At 55.8% G+C, this 15,323-nt stretch overlaps 1 protein-coding gene across 9 annotated transcripts in view; it reads left to right on the top strand.

Annotated features, from left to right (window-relative positions):
* NPY5R (neuropeptide Y receptor Y5) overlaps window positions 1-15,323 on the top strand; it is a 21,320-nt gene extending 5,997 nt beyond the window's left edge. For 2 of the 9 annotated variants that reach the window (XM_078875277.1, XM_078875270.1), the window contains exon 2: window positions 7,892-15,323. In XM_078875277.1, the coding sequence (XP_078731403.1) occupies window positions 7,957-9,555 (1,599 nt within the window). In that variant the 5' untranslated portion in view covers window positions 7,892-7,956 and the 3' untranslated portion in view covers window positions 9,556-15,323. The other 7 variants (XM_078875273.1, XM_078875278.1, XM_078875274.1 and 4 more) reach the window with 7 other exon arrangements.

Below are 15,323 nucleotides of genomic sequence, written 5' to 3'. Positions count from 1 at the left end.
GGAATCCGATGAGCTACAAAGCTCTTTTCTCACAGATGCGCAGTAGTCACGGAGGAACGGTACTGGAGGGGAGGGGTGTGGGGGTTTCTCTCTGCTACCTCGACGACAGCGAGGGGGGCCGCGTCCCAACAACAACAACAGCAGGGTGACGGGGGGGGGGTCGAAGGCGTACGGTCAATCCCCCCCTCGGGAATGGAGCGAGCGAGGACTCCGTCAAATCGCGATTGCGTCGAGGGCGCGGATCATCGTCAATCGCACGTCGCTGATCGCGGTGATCCTGGCGGGGCGAGCAGGTGCCACTCATCCGTGACGGCAGCCCGCGTGACGGCAGCCCGCGTGACGGCAGCCCGCGTGACGGCAGCCCGCGTGACGGCAGCCCGCGTGACGGCAGCCCGCGTGACGGCAGCCCGCGTGACGGCAGCCCGCGTGACGGCAGCCCGCGTGACGGCAGCCCGCGTGACGGCAGCCCGCGTGACGGCAGCCCGCGTGACGGCAGCCCGCGTGACGGCAGCCCGCGTGACGGCAGCCCGCGTGACGGCAGCCCGCGTGACGGCAGCCCGCGTGTTTAAACATAATACAGCTCAGATTGATGCCCTAGAATAGCTGACAAACACATTGGACGTACAATTGTAGGCCTCTTGTTGCTTTTCATTTTTTTTAAACGCCATTGGGAAGATGAAGAATCGGCGAGTGGCTGCTGCTGTTGTTGTTGTCGTTGTTGTTGTTGTTGTCGTTGTTGTTGTTGTTGGGTGACAGATGTGGGGGTGTCACCATGCTGTGACCGGCGCCCCCACGGGCTCACCGTCACCACCACCACCACCAATGTCCATTGCTCAGATTCGCGGTCACGCTTTTACCGAATCACATTTATTTGTTTGACATCTTGGCGAATGGCAGCGTCGCGTAAAACCAATTCCTCATCGTCAGCCATGCTCAATCCACTGCTGAATGAAGGCTCCCACCTCCCCCCAAAGACACAAAACCCGCCGCCATCTCTCACGATCCTGCGATGGTAATAATGCGCGCAGCGAGGCCGCTCTACGCGCTCCGCGATTCCACGGCTCCGTCTCCCCTCGGCGGCCGTCTCCCGATGTGCGCGTGCCCTCCCGTGGCCGCCACTCCGCCGTCGTTACCCTCGACCGCCACGTGCCTCCTGCCAGAAGGGGTGCCACGTGGAGTCTCTCGGGACGATGCATCTCGCGCCGCTACTCCCAACCCCCCCCCCCCCCCGCTGTTTGATAATCGTGCGTAGTGAGTGACGCGATCATCCGCTAATGTCACGGGCTGCATTTTACAAAGCACGCGGCCTTTTTGGGCGCTTCTCTCACATGGTCGGCCACGTGGCGCGCTTTGGACAAAGTCCGTGCTACGTGGCCCGGCGCTAATTGCTCAGGGCCACGTGGCCCCGAGATAATTGCGCCGCGCGGCAATTAAGTGTCGCGACCCGAACGATACCCAGCCTCCCGTGTCATCGCGTCTGCCTATTAACTCTGGTGAATGAACGACTCGTGTTGTTGCGAGCCCTTGCCTCCTGCCTCCCTCTCACCCTCCACTCCCATCACACCTCACCCCGCGTCGCGATCTACACGGCAACAGGTTGTCACCATCAATGTGGCCGCGTGCGATTGGATATCAGCGAGCGAGTCGATCGGCAGGCAGCCCGCGTGCGATGGCGTTCAGTGTGGGTACTCGATCCCACCTCTCTCTGGGCGCCGTTCTCTCCCTTGCATCATTCATCGATCACCAGTGAGATCGTCATCAGTGTCATCATCATCATCGATCACCAGGAGATTGTCATCAGTGTCATCATCATCGATCACCAGGAGATTGTCATCAGTGTCATCATCATCATCAATCACCAATGAATTCACCACCAGTATAATCATCATCATAATCAATCACCAGTGATATAATCATCATCAATCACCAATTAATTCAGCACCAGTGTAATCATCATCACCATAATCAATCACCAGTGTAATCAGAATCAATCGCCAGTGAGATCATCATCAGAATTCGTTGCCGTTGCTCGACTGCGCGCGCACGCCTCGACTCACGAACAGAACTTTCAGCCAATGGGTGGAGTTTGCGGGGGGGGGGGGGGGGGGTGACGAGGGGCGGGGCAATGCCCCCCCCTACCCAAATCGGACACCTTCATTAATTAATTTTCAGGAGTTCCCAATTAAGATTAAACGTACGCATATTAATCCATTAATGTGGGGGACAAAGCGAACCCCTCGGCCCCACCCAAACGTAGAAGTCAACAAGGCCGTAGCCATGGAGTCAACATTGGGGGGGACCAAATCATCCAGGGTGTCTGGGGGTCCCCCCCCAGAAAAAAACCCCCTAAATTTGAAAACTAATTTCCTGCCTAAAATATGAAAAAATTCACTAACACATTGGATGGTCTTTTTAATTATTTTTTACAAGTCCAGATATTGTGGCCAAGGCTTAGCAAATTGTTGTTTGTATTTACATAGCATAGCAATTATATTTTTATAGCAATATATTGGGGGGGGGGACATTTTGAGCATATTTGAATATTGGGGTGGACGTGTCGCTTGGAAGTCAAACTCCGCCCACGACTGACCCAGCCTGAAGAGGCGCTCCAGCTAACGGCGCGCCCTCCGCTCACTCCACGTGCACGCGGCCAGTGCGGAGTCTCCCGTCGGGCGCGCGTGCGCGTGCCTGTGGCGCGTTCGCGTTGCTCGCTCGGGGTCGCTGAGCACCCGGTCCCTTGCAAGGGTCCCGGCACGCCAGAGCGGGCGGCGACGGATGAGAGCGCTCTCTCGCGAAGGGGCGTGAAATTGACCACAGATCGTCCACGCTCTTTGGTTCTTTCGGTAAAGTCACGTAGGTAAAAAATAAAATAAATCACGACGTTTCGGGCGCAACACAAGCGTCCATCATTTCACACCTGATGACGGACGCTTGCGTTGCGCCCGAAACGTCGTGATTTATTTTATTTTATACCTACGTGACTTTACCGAAAGAACCAAAGAGTATGGATTCCTGCAGTCACGAAAGCTTCAAATCAAGATCAGAGATCGTTCGTTTCTTGATCTCGGCAACGTAATTGGAGCTTGAGAGAGAGGGGGAGGAGAGAGAGGGGGAGAGACGACACGAGGAGAGAATTCCAAAGCGGAGCAGTGCGTGGGAAGAGTCGGGAAGAGCGGGTGGGTGGGCGAGTGAGTTGGTGAGTGATTTGCGTCGTCTTGATCTGCAGTGTCGCTGGTTGAACAGAGTGTGGATGAGACGACACAGTCGGTGAGTCCTCAACACGGCTGGGGGAAGCAACGAGTGAGGTTCACGGGCACAGTGAGCCACGGTAGGAGCGCTAGAAGAGTGACGAGGAGGCGACTGCCCACCGGTGAGCCAGAGACGTAATGCACGCGTTGAGAATTGACCTATCGGTCGCCCCTCTGTTTGACCATACTTCACCACGCCGGTCATTGCGGGTAGGTGGTGAAGGCGGGCGTGGTTTAGGATCGGTGCGACTATCCACACGCCACTGATGTTGGCCGGGGGCCGGGAATCAAACTTGGGCGAGCGTGTTTCGCTACGCATGGCGCACTACGCGCAACGCGCCTACCGATCCATTTAAATCGCGTTGAAGTCCAACGCCTTCGCCTCGGCTGCATTCCGTTAAACATATTGGATTTCTCTATTGCCCTGACCCTCAGAGTTTAAGGGGTCACCCCGGGGTCATTCCAATAGGCGGGCGCGATGGCCTGGCACCGGGGGCCCGTGTAATGGGGTAGTGGAGGCGTTCGTGCGTGCGCGCGGAATGATTCCCCGGCCACTCCGACTGCCCACGGTGACAACCCACAGCGCGAGATCCACACGCAGTGGGTGAGAGAGGGTCGGGAGAGAACCACTACCACCACCACCGCCACCACCATCATCATCAGCGTCGTCGTCGTTGTCTTTAGCCATGCTCAAGGGGGTGCGTGATGTCCTTTTTGGGGTGCGAGACGTGGCCAGATGATTTTTAGAAGGAAAATCATCGAAACACAAATTGAGCACGTGAGCGCAACTGCTTTGTTTCATCGAACCTACGCATTTATGAACACTATCAACACAAATTACAATTGCGAACCAAAGCGGTGCAAGGCTGCAGTAAAGGTGAAGAACCACTGCTCTAATGGAGGTTCTCGAAGGGCTAGGAAACTTAAGCTTGTGCCTTGATGCTTTGGGGGGGGCCTTTACGGGCGCTGTGCTGAGCGACTGAGTTCAAACCAAAACCCGAGCGGTGCTTAGGGAGCGGGGACAGGAGGAGGATGAGGAGGATGAGGAGGTGGTCACCATGACAGCGGGCTCGTCGGCAAACGTGGCCTCGTGCCCTCGCATCGATTTCACGTCCACGCGTCGCCCTTTGAACCGAGCCGACTCAGTTCGGCTATAAATCAGCAGACCATTAGCAGCATGGACAGGACGTTTATTATTTTATTTTACACACATCTCATCAGCCACACGGCCTTCTTTCCTACGAGTGCATAATTGCAGCCGCATTGGGTCAACGCGAGCAAAAACCCTGCACCGGTTTCGATATTCGGTGTTCTCATCAGCAGAGGCCAGGCGTGCTTGCAACCGAGGACCCACATGGGATAGAGAGAGAGAGAGAAAATGTGCTTATTCTTAGGTTTTTTCGGTAAAGTCACGTAGGTAAAAAATTGAAATTAAAATTAATAAAAGTAAAATAAAAAAAAATCACGACGTTTCGGAGGCAACACAAGTTTCCGTCTTCAGGTGGAACCGTCACAGCCACGACAGAAAAGAATATGAATCCTTGCAGTCACGAAAGCTTCAAATCTAGAAGAAGAAAATGTCCTTGCCTATGACCATGAAGGCAGCTCACCAGCATCAGCTCAAGCCAGCCCGACTCTGCCGACGAGGGAGGATCGTGGACTTCGTGCAAAGGTGGGGAACGTCCGGCCCGCGGGCCGTATAAGGCCTGCGAAATCATTCGGTCTGGCCCTGCCAAGGCAACCGCAGGCGGGACTCGAAATTCAATAAATCTAGGAGCAAACCTGGAAAAGCAGTTGCGAGTAGCAGCAACATCATCAATAGCAGCTAACATCACACGCCTCACCAAAGAGAAGCAGTTCCAGCCATCGCATTAGGGGTGAGTTAATTAAATGTTTGACCAAATATAACGGGCTAATTTTTAAGTTGATTATTTTGTATGGCCCGCGAATGATGTTATAAATATCCAAATGGCCATTGGCAGAAAAAGGTTCCCCGCCGCGAGCTTCGTGGGCTTCGTGAGGTCACGTGGCGCCTCCTGTCGGCAGCGCCGGCCTCGGCTGCCCCCCCCACCTCCTCCCCCCACTCACCGCCCACTCTCCCCCACCAGGAGTCGCGTCACCATTGACAGATTCACGGCAGCGTGATTAGCCGGAGTGCAAACTATTAAAATGATTTGTTTTTTATTTGACCAGGTAAGGCCCCACTGAGCTATACAGCTCTTTTTTTTCTTCCAGTAGCGACCTGACCATCACAAATGAGAGCTCAAAGAAGTGGCTTATCATCATCATCGCGTGGAAATCCATAGAAGCCAAGTTGCCCTTAACGCACGTTTAAAAAATGTGGAGGGAAAAAAAAACCCGGAGGCCCCAGAGAAAAATCCACGCGACCACGGGGGGAGAGAGAGAGACACGCAAACTCCAAATATACAACAGCAGGCGTCAGGGGTCGGGATCGAACCCACGACCTCCTGTACACCAGGCGAGGTAGTTAACATCTCCTAGCCACCGTGATGATGATGGGAGAGAGAGACACGCAAACTCCAAATATACAGCAGCAGGCGTCAGGGTCGGAATCGAACCCACGACCTCCTGCGTACCAGGCGAGGTAGTTAACATCTCCTAGCCACCGTGATGATGATGAGAGAGAGAGACACGCAAACTCCAAATATACAGCAGCAGGCGTCAGGGTCGGGATCGAACCTACGACCTCCTGTATACCAGGCCAGGTAGTTAACATCTCCTAGCCACCGTGGAGGGCGTCGCAAGACGCAACCCCGCCCGACCTCCCGCTCCTGCGTCACGAACCGTGGCTGGGGAGCGGCTGCCACCAACGCGCGCGCGTCACCACTCGGCTTTCTGGAGCTGCCACGTGCTCCTCGTTCCGTGGAACGAGACGCGAACTCGCGGCGAGAGAAGATTTAAGACCACGCACGAGCGTGCACTGTGTGTCAAATCAACACGACAACAACAATAACGATAAACAACAACAACAACCACAGCAACGATAGCGCGGAACACCAAGGCATCCATCCACCAGGGAGCCGGTTTGGTCATCACACAAAATTGGCAGTGCAACCACTTCCACGTCTCGGTAATTGGCAAGCCATTTAATTGACATTTTTAGAGCGTCGTTATATATTTTTTCTCTTTATCGTACTCCCCCACCCCACTACTATCCACCCCCTCGCCCCAGCCCCCCCCCCCCCGTGTTCCGCCTGCTGCTGTCTCTCACCCACACCCACCCACTTGTCAGGGCCTATTACTGGTCGCTAATTGCTTGAGTCGCATCAGGCGGATTCCGCACGCCGACGCGTCCCTCAAATATACCGGGGCGCGATGGCCCAGCCGAGGCAAGCGCGCGGCGAGCATCATCGGAGGACCCCGACTTGTCGCGGAACCCTCGCTCCGGGCGTCGTGAGCGTTCAACGAGATTCCCGCTCAAGGGGGTCAGAGAGCGCTGAACCGCTGGGAACCCTGGGTTCGAGTAGTCTGGGGCTCCTCGGTGCACATCGAGACGGTGCTCATCTCCCGTTCACAGCCCCGAGGCAGTCGTTGACATTTCTCATTCCTGTGGCGGGGCGAGTCTTGTTTATTAGACGAGCCCACTGTTGACTTCCCCGTACAAGTAAACCTATTTTATCGACCTACTGAGGGATGATCGGTTGAGTTCACCCCCCCCCCCAACTTGGATTTGACTCGTACGCTTCCGATTGCGAGCAGCCTGCTCTGCCGCTGAGCCGTCTGGCAGTAGTTGTGGGATTTGTTATGGAGGTGACCGGGTGGGTCAGAGGTCAGATTCTAACTCAGGTGTCACCGCCTGAGATGAAACCGGGTTCTCCAGCGCAGTGAGTTGATGGTCCTCGGCCCGATCACAAATGATCGCCGAGTTTGGATAATTCTCAGCTCTGAGAATAAACAAACCATAATTGGCCTGGGTGGTGTCACGCGGTGAGCCGGGGCTCTCTGTGGGAGGCCGCGAGACGTTGCGACAGCAAAAGTCTTTGTCCGAGAGCGAGAGCCATCAGCGGCCACACACTCCTACAACCACCGTGGTATCTCCGTGGCATAATTAATGAACGGATTGTACTTTTATTGGATGCTGAAGACATTTATCCGAGCCCCCTTTCTTTGCAGGGAAATGTATTTTATTGAAGAAATTTAAAAAAGATGTCTGTTTATGTACTGTTTTAAGGTTTTTCTGTAACGCCGTTGCTTTTGCGCGGATTTCTGTTTGGTTGATTTATGTCTAACACGTAGCCTTTCGCGACCAATATTATTCATAATAGACGTTTTTTGGTTATATCGCGTAAATATAAAATGTAAATGTTGTGGGTTTACTCTCCAACACACCGGTGTGCTGAACTAGTAACGAATTGGCACGCTTTACTAATTGGCTGTGTCCGGTGGTGTCGGGTTTAACGACGCATTTATATTTACGCGATCGAACCCACAACCCTATATTATGGTTCATTTCTATTTGCTTGTTTCCACTCTGTTTTTGTAATTTGGGTCACCCGGGTCACGGCTTGCGTTCTGACCTGGTGAAACAAACGAATTCCAAACTACAACGACAATCAAAGTAACCCCCCGTGACCTTCACCCGCTGATTCCCGCATCTCGCCGCCCGTTGTGCAACCCCACAGCGGGCCCCGCTCCGTGCACGGCGCGCAGCTTGAAGACCACGCGCGGGCCCGACCCAACGCCTTCCATGGCCCCCTCCACGAACCTCAGCGACGCCTCCTCGCCCAACGCGAGCCGCTCCTGGGCCCATGAGCTGCAGTGGGAGGAGGACGAGGGCTTCCTGGTGGCCGAAGTCCGCTACGCGTTCATCGTCGCCTACGCCCTCGTGAGCCTCTTCGGCGTGGCGGGCAACTCCGCGGTGCTGGTCGCCGTGTGGCGCCACCGCGGCCGCTGCTCGGCCATGAGCGTCCTCGTGGGGAACCTGGCGCTGGCCGACGTCCTGGTGGCGCTGCTGTGCGCGCCCTTCACGCTCGCCAGCACGCTGCTCGACCGCTGGGCCTTCGGGCCGGCGCTGTGCCGCGCCGTGCCCTTCCTGCAGTGCCTGGCCGTCATGGTGTCCACCCTCATGCTCATGTCCATCGCCGCGCTGCGCTGCCGCGTCATCAGCCGGCCGCTGGCGACGCAGCCGCGCGGCCGCTCGGGGCTGGCGTGGAGCGGGGCCGCGTGGCTGCTGGGCGCCTGCGTGTGCGCGCCCGTGCCGGCCTTCTACGCGCTGCAGGACATGGGCGAGGCGACGGGGCTGAGCAGCATGAGGTCGCGGCACGCGTGCGTCGAGTCGTGGCCGCGCGCGGCCGACCGCGTGTGCTTCTCGGTGGCGCTGCTGGCGCTGCAGTACGTCATCCCGCTCGCGTGCCTCACCGCGAGCCACACGCGCGTCTGCGTGCGGCTCAGCTCCACCACCGCCGCGGCTGCGGCTGCGGCCGCCGCGGCCGCCACCGCGTCCGCCGCAGCGTCGGTGATTCCGCAGACGCGCATCACCCTGGTGGCCGTGTCGGCGCACGAGAACAGGATACCGGGCGGCGGCGATGGCGGTGACCACGACGAGGGCGACGATGACGACGACGAGGGTGCCGGCGGGGCCAAGCGAGGCTGGGAGGGGTTTCTGCAGAAGCGGCAGAGGAGCTGGTGCGGCAGGCGCTTGTCCAGCATCACGCCGATGCTGGGCACCAAGAGATCGAGCGCCGGACGCCAGGGCCCGGCGGGTGCTGCGGTGTCGGCGGCGCCCGTGTCCCGCACCGCCTCCTCCCGTCTTTCCGAGCAGTCCGCCCACTCCATGCCGGGCATCTCGGAGATCTGCTGCGAGGTGGCACCGGCGCTGACCACGACCCCGATCGGCCCCGAGCGGCTGAGTCTCCAGCACTACCACCACCAGCACCACCACCACCACCAGCACCACCAGCACCACCACCAGCACCACCAGCACCAGCAGCAGCAGCAGGAGCAGGATCAGCAGCACGAACAGTCTCGGGGCCACGAGCAGCACTGGGCTCGAGCGTCGTCTCGACGCAAGCGCAGGCGTTCTCGCACCGTCTACTGCAAGTCGCTGGCCGTCATCCTGGCCTTCGCGCTCAGCTGGCTGCCCCTGCACGTGTTCCACCTGGTCACCGACTTCGACGACTCCCTGCTGGACAACGGCGCCTTCAAGCTGGTGTTCTGCACCTGCCACCTGCTGGGCATGACCTCGTGCTGCCTCAACCCCGTGCTCTACGGCTTCCTCAACAACGGCCTCAAGAAGGAGTTCCTGGCCGCCGTGCGCTGCGCGAGGCCCCGCAAGCTGCCCGGGTGACGGGCGGTGGCCAGGATCGCGCAAACGCATGGCCGGCTTGCGGCCCCGTGCTGCATGTGCACTTTGTTCCGCACAGGGGCAGTTGCCACCGGCGGTCTCCTCGGCTAGATTGTAACAGCAGCGGCAGCTGTGGTCGTCGTCGTTGGAATGTTTGAGATGAGGCTCACGTGAGGTGCTCTGGGTTGCTGATGCGTTTCAGCAAGCGCCCTGTTCGTGCTAATTCTCAAACCTCAGTAACCACGGGGACGCCTCGGCCTGGGAATGGTCCCAGTTGTGGTCTGCGCCTCTGGGAGTGGCACACCTTGGGTGTCGGTGTGAATGTGATTTATAACGCTGATGATGCTGATAAGTCCCTTGATTTAGGAATCCTCAATGAGTCTCAAGACTCTTTTTTTTCAGGGGGATCTTGCTGTGTTGGGAAATTTGGCTAATTTCATTCGTGAGTGTTTGGCTTCGTGTGGAAGGAAACCAGAGGACACGGATACAAACCCGTGAAGCATACAAGGGCATAACACGCAAAGCCCCACACAAATTGATTCAAGAATGCATTGAAGGCATTTTTCTTGGCCAGCTCTCCGCTGAAGCCTTTAGCAACGGGTATTGCCAGGCCGCCTCCCATCCCAGCACCAACCACGCAGTGGAAATGGGATGTCAGACGAGGTCAAAAGAAAGGAATTAATTCGAGTTGGGTAAAATTGTAGAAATGCAAATCTATATTCGGATCGCTCGACTACGATATCATCCCGTTTTAGATTGATTTGTTTCGGCTGCCGGCCGCGTTGTAACGAGTTCAGCCGTCCTCTGTCCGCGGGCGCATCATCGTGAACCTTATCTCCGCGATGCTTTATTGCGGCCGCCGAATATCGCAGCATCTCATTTCCTGCTCCCCGCCGCTGTTTTTGTTGTTGTTTCTGGGCAGCAACGCGGACCCTGCCGCCTTCGCCGCCGCCGCGATAACAGGGGGCCCCAGCCGCAGATGGGAATCTCTGCGGTATTCGCCGCTTACTGCAGAGGGTCACGGTTCGAACCCCCAGCGGACCGCCCTGGTTATCACTTGCGTGCGGTGTGTATGGCGTCGAACACCGCGCCCCGACGGTTATTCGAACGGCGCGGGGTGTTGTGCGGTGATCCACCAACCTCCCTGCCTCCGCAGTGCTGGATCGCAGGCTACGTACAACAGAGCCACCAGCTAAATGTATTATGACGCCCGATCCACCACTCGCCTCTGTCAGTTCAACGGCCGTGACCAGGACTCGAACTCGGGTTCGCAGTGTTCTGCGTGCGTAGGTCAGAATAACGCTCGTCACTTATGTCGTGGTAATAATTGTTGTTATAATCTTGGTATTTATACTGTTTTGCTAAAAGTCCATTGGCCTGACAGTAGGGATCAACGATTTGCTGCTGCTGTTGCTGTTGCTGCTGCTACGGCTGCGTGATCCCAATTGCGTAATCTGCGGTGTAACTTTTAGAATGTGGATCATGATGCCGGCACACAGTGGCCGACTCGTTCCGAAAGACGTCACGGAACATCCAACGTCCACTGCGAAGCAGAGGGCGCGTGGCATTTAAGGTTAATTCACAGGCGGTGTTAACCAAGGCGGCCTGCCTGCAGTGTTGACAAGGGCGGCCTGCTGGATTCGAACCGGGGACATCAGCAACAAGCGGCGAACGCGCTCCCGCGAGGCCATCTCGCCGGACCAGTACAACAAGTGGTTTGACTTCCTCGTGTGAAATCTTGTCAAAGATTCACATTTTTCCAAAACAAAAGCAAATCTCCGCGTTGCACTCTCCTTCTTGCATCAGGTGGTAGGGAGGCGACAGCCGAGACGTTTTGCTCTTCCTCCTTCAGCGCACCACCGACTTATCTCACGCACGACGGAGCCCAACGCGGCTCAAACGCCACACCGCGCCGTGGCACCATCGTTACCCCAGCTCCCCGACCTTTAGGATCATCAATAATTGATGGCTTGCGCGTTGCCAGGCTTCATCGACGAGGGCTCGTCCTGACACTGCCTCTCGGCGCGAACTGAGAACAGAGACCGGCGGTGGGTCATCGAAGGAGCGAGCCACCTCCTCTTCATCACAAGCCCCGGTAGCTGTTGTTGGTTAGCGTGTGCTGTAAAGTCAACATTTTCAAACTACGTACTGCAGAGTTTATGATTCATTACTGTCGTTTTGGGTTCGGCCGCGAAGCAATGATCTGGCCAAATGTGTCGTCAAGACCCTCCGCCACCCGACGCAGCCAATCGAATTAGACTGCCGCGCGTGCAGGCGCGGAGATGGAGCGACGAGATCGGATCACGTGCACAGGGATTGTGACGTCGCCGGATCGTAGAGGGCATGGCGACGCTGTGGGGGAGGCCTTCATCCAGCAGTGGAGTGATGATCATGATGTCGTTGTGTAGGTGTCTGTATGTAGGTGTCTGTATGTAGGTGTCTGTATGCTTGCACGTGTGGAGGCACACGTGGGTAGTAGCGGTGGCGCAGTGGTTAGCGCATTGAGCTACAAAGCCGGCGACCCGAGTTCGATTCCCACTCACGCCCAACACCGGCGACAGTTATCTTAACCAGTCCTGGACCTCCCCTAGGTCCACTCAGCCTAAACCGAGTATCTGGTGCGGCGTGTAAACATCCAGCACAGGGGAGAAAACCACCCCCTCGTGTGCCGTTCCGGCCTCCGTAGCTGCTGCTCGCTAACGGCATTTGCCATCAACACGATGTACGGGGGAAATCTTCGTCTTTGAATGACCGAGTGCCGTTCGCGTGGGCTCATTGAAGCAGCAGCAGCAGCAGCTGAAGGCGCGGTGAGTCCAAGTTTCTGTCAGAGGCTTGTGCCGTCCCAGCGCGCCCCGTGGTATGGATCGTCCTTTTAATGGGCCGCGCGATAGCGCGTGGAGGAGGTTCATTCATTCTCATTTGCGATGGACTTGGCTGACAGTGCCCCATTTAAGTGAATTATCATCTCATATAGAGCCGGGCTATGGCTCATCAGTGGCGCAGTGCGTTTAAACTCGGGTTGTTAAGATGTTGTTGTTTTTTCCCGTTATCTCTAACCGCATGCAAATAAACAGGTAAAAAAAAACCGGTTACCGGTTTTATGCACGCACAGAAATGTCCAGAGGAATTAACGTCACGTGATGACCTTTTGAACTGACAAACGAAGGAAGCTGCCACAATGGTGCAATGGGCAGCGCACTGGACCTGTGGCAAGTTGAAACGATGGAGAAAGTTTCTTGAATCCCCTCCAACCGCCTCCATCCACACTCAATTGGCCGGTCGCGTGTGGTGGGGGTACTGGTGTGGGTTACGCCCACCTCTTGCAAGACGACTAAGCATGGAAGAGTAGACCAAGTTTCCTCGAGAGTTCCCTCTTGTGGAGGCTCTTCCACCAGCAGTGATGGGAAATTATCAGCGACTCCTCTACTGACGAGAGTCTCGTTCCAGAGGTCTGTTCGTAAGTCGATTTGTTCATAAGTCCAACTTTACTCCTGTCGATTCCAAACGTGTAGTACGGCGTGTACACTAAACACGGGGAGTGTCTTTAAAAGTTGTATAATCTCCTGTAAATGTAGATGCCACTGGTTTTTTACGTTCTGTAGATGTAGATGCCACTGGTTCTTCACGTTCTGTAGATGTAAATGCCACTGGTTCTTCGCGTTCTGCTGTTGTAGATGCCACTGGTTCTTCACGTTCTGCAGATGTAGATGCCACTGGTTCTTCACGTTCTGTAGATGTAGATGCCACTGGTGCTTGACGTTCTGCAGATGTAGATGCCACTGGTTCTTCACGTTCTGCAGATGTAGATGCCACTGGTTCTTCACGTTCTGTAGATGTAAATGCCACTGGTTCTTCACGTTCTGCAGATGTAGATGCCACTGGTTCTTCACGTTCTGTAGATGTAGATGCCATTGGTTCTTTACGTTCTGCAGATGCCACTGGTTCTTCACGCTCTGTAGATGTCACCGCCGCCATCGATTGCGCGGCGGTTGAACTTACGACTCTCGGTCCGAACAGGCAACTTGAACAAACGGACAGGTTTGTTCGTATCTCTGAAAGTTTGCAAGTAGAACGTTCGTAAGTAGAGGAGTCTCTGCTTGTGCCACGCGGTGACTTACGCCCAGGCGCGGTTCGTCCACTAGGGGCGGTGGGGCACCGTCCCACCAAGCAGCTGGAGATGAGAAATTATTTTTCTAATAACAAAATACTTTTCTATAAATTGTTTTGTTGTGTTTAAGTTGTTCATATCAGAAACCGCCGCAACGCCACAGTCTGCTTTGTGCCTCGGGGAGGTCACGGGGCGGCTGTGAACGCGTCCCAGTGAGAGATTTCCCTTCACTCACTGCGATGAGCAGCTTCTAGCGTTGTGGCCACGCCGCTTGAGACCCATTCAGGGTGGCGAAAAAGTCGTCCGTGGCTGTAATGAGACGGCGGTGTCTCTACGCGAGGTCGCACTGTGCAAATATATAGCAGGTCACAGAGCCTACACGCTCTAGGAGTCAACAACGTGATGTTACACTTGCCAAAGATAACAGTGAGACACACAGTGACCACACACACACAAACAAGCTCTCACGAAACGCGACGTAAATAGCAGCGCCTGTGTACATTGTTTTAGTGTCGCCAGTGAACACAGATCAACATTGTGTTGTGTGTAGGTGGGTGCACGACGGTATGTGCAGTATGCGGTGTCTTGGTTGCCTTGGCTAATTTGTTGAGTCGTCTCAGCTGCTTGTTCATTGTTCTTTAATAGGCTTTTTGGAAGTGTGGAGTGTGGACTTTTGAGGGTCACGGGGACATAATTTAAAGTGCGGTTTGTTGTTTTGTTTCGCATTGTTTCTAAATGCCTCCCGTTGGCCGACGAGACTGTGCCATCACTTGCACGGGAAGGCCAATGGCATTGACGAGGGTTCTCCTCGTGACAACACCCATCTTTTCAGAGGTCACTCGCAACAACTCCCGGCCGAGCGGAAATGTCACGAGTCGCCACTGGGACTCTTCGGCCGCCGTGCCGATCGATCGTTCGCAATCCCCGTTGTTACCACCAACCCCGCTTCCTGACTTTTCGGTGTTCGCAAACGGTTACCGGTTCACCGGTCGTGGTTTGGACGACGCGGGCCTGAGCCCACGCGGTTGGCGGGCGGGCGTGCTGGGAGCTGCCACCCTCAACCCCGACGTCCAGCAGACGGCGCTGTGGGTACAACGACAGAGGACAGCAGCTATCGATCTACGTGGTGGTCACGCGACTACTCGGTCAACGGATCGATTTCCAATGAATCAAATACTAATACCCGCCACCGCCGCGCCTGTGCCAGGCCAGGTGCACTTTGAGGCCCCGTGAAGTGTCGAAGGCTCGCTGCTGGCAGGAGGTCTCGGCACAGACCCAGCAGGGGCCATGGGTTGGCTGACTGATATGACCGGTAGATGCATCCAGCTGTATTTTATCCGCCCGGCGCTTCGCTCGTTGTTGTGAGCGTCGCTCCTCTACTTTCTGTTGTTGTTGCTGGAGGGCGACTGCCTCCAACTGCTCAGCAGCGGCGTCCTTCACGAGCCTCCTCCTCCACAGAGGCCGATCTTGACACCGCTGGTACCAGTCGTGGGCAAGTCCACTCAACTCCACATCCTCCTGTAACCACATCACTCCATCTCTTCTCCAGCCCATGAATCCCCGCAGCGATTAGCCCGGTAGTTGTTGTTGTTGTTGTTGTTTGTTTATTACATAATATTATTGTGGCCGTTTTGATATGTCAATAAAGAACATTGGATTCTGA

Source organism: Lampetra fluviatilis, chromosome 41, assembly GCF_964198595.1.
Source record: "Lampetra fluviatilis chromosome 41, kcLamFluv1.1, whole genome shotgun sequence".
Lineage (NCBI taxonomy): Eukaryota > Metazoa > Chordata > Hyperoartia > Petromyzontiformes > Petromyzontidae > Lampetra > Lampetra fluviatilis.
This window is presented reverse-complemented; position numbering and strand designations above follow the sequence as displayed.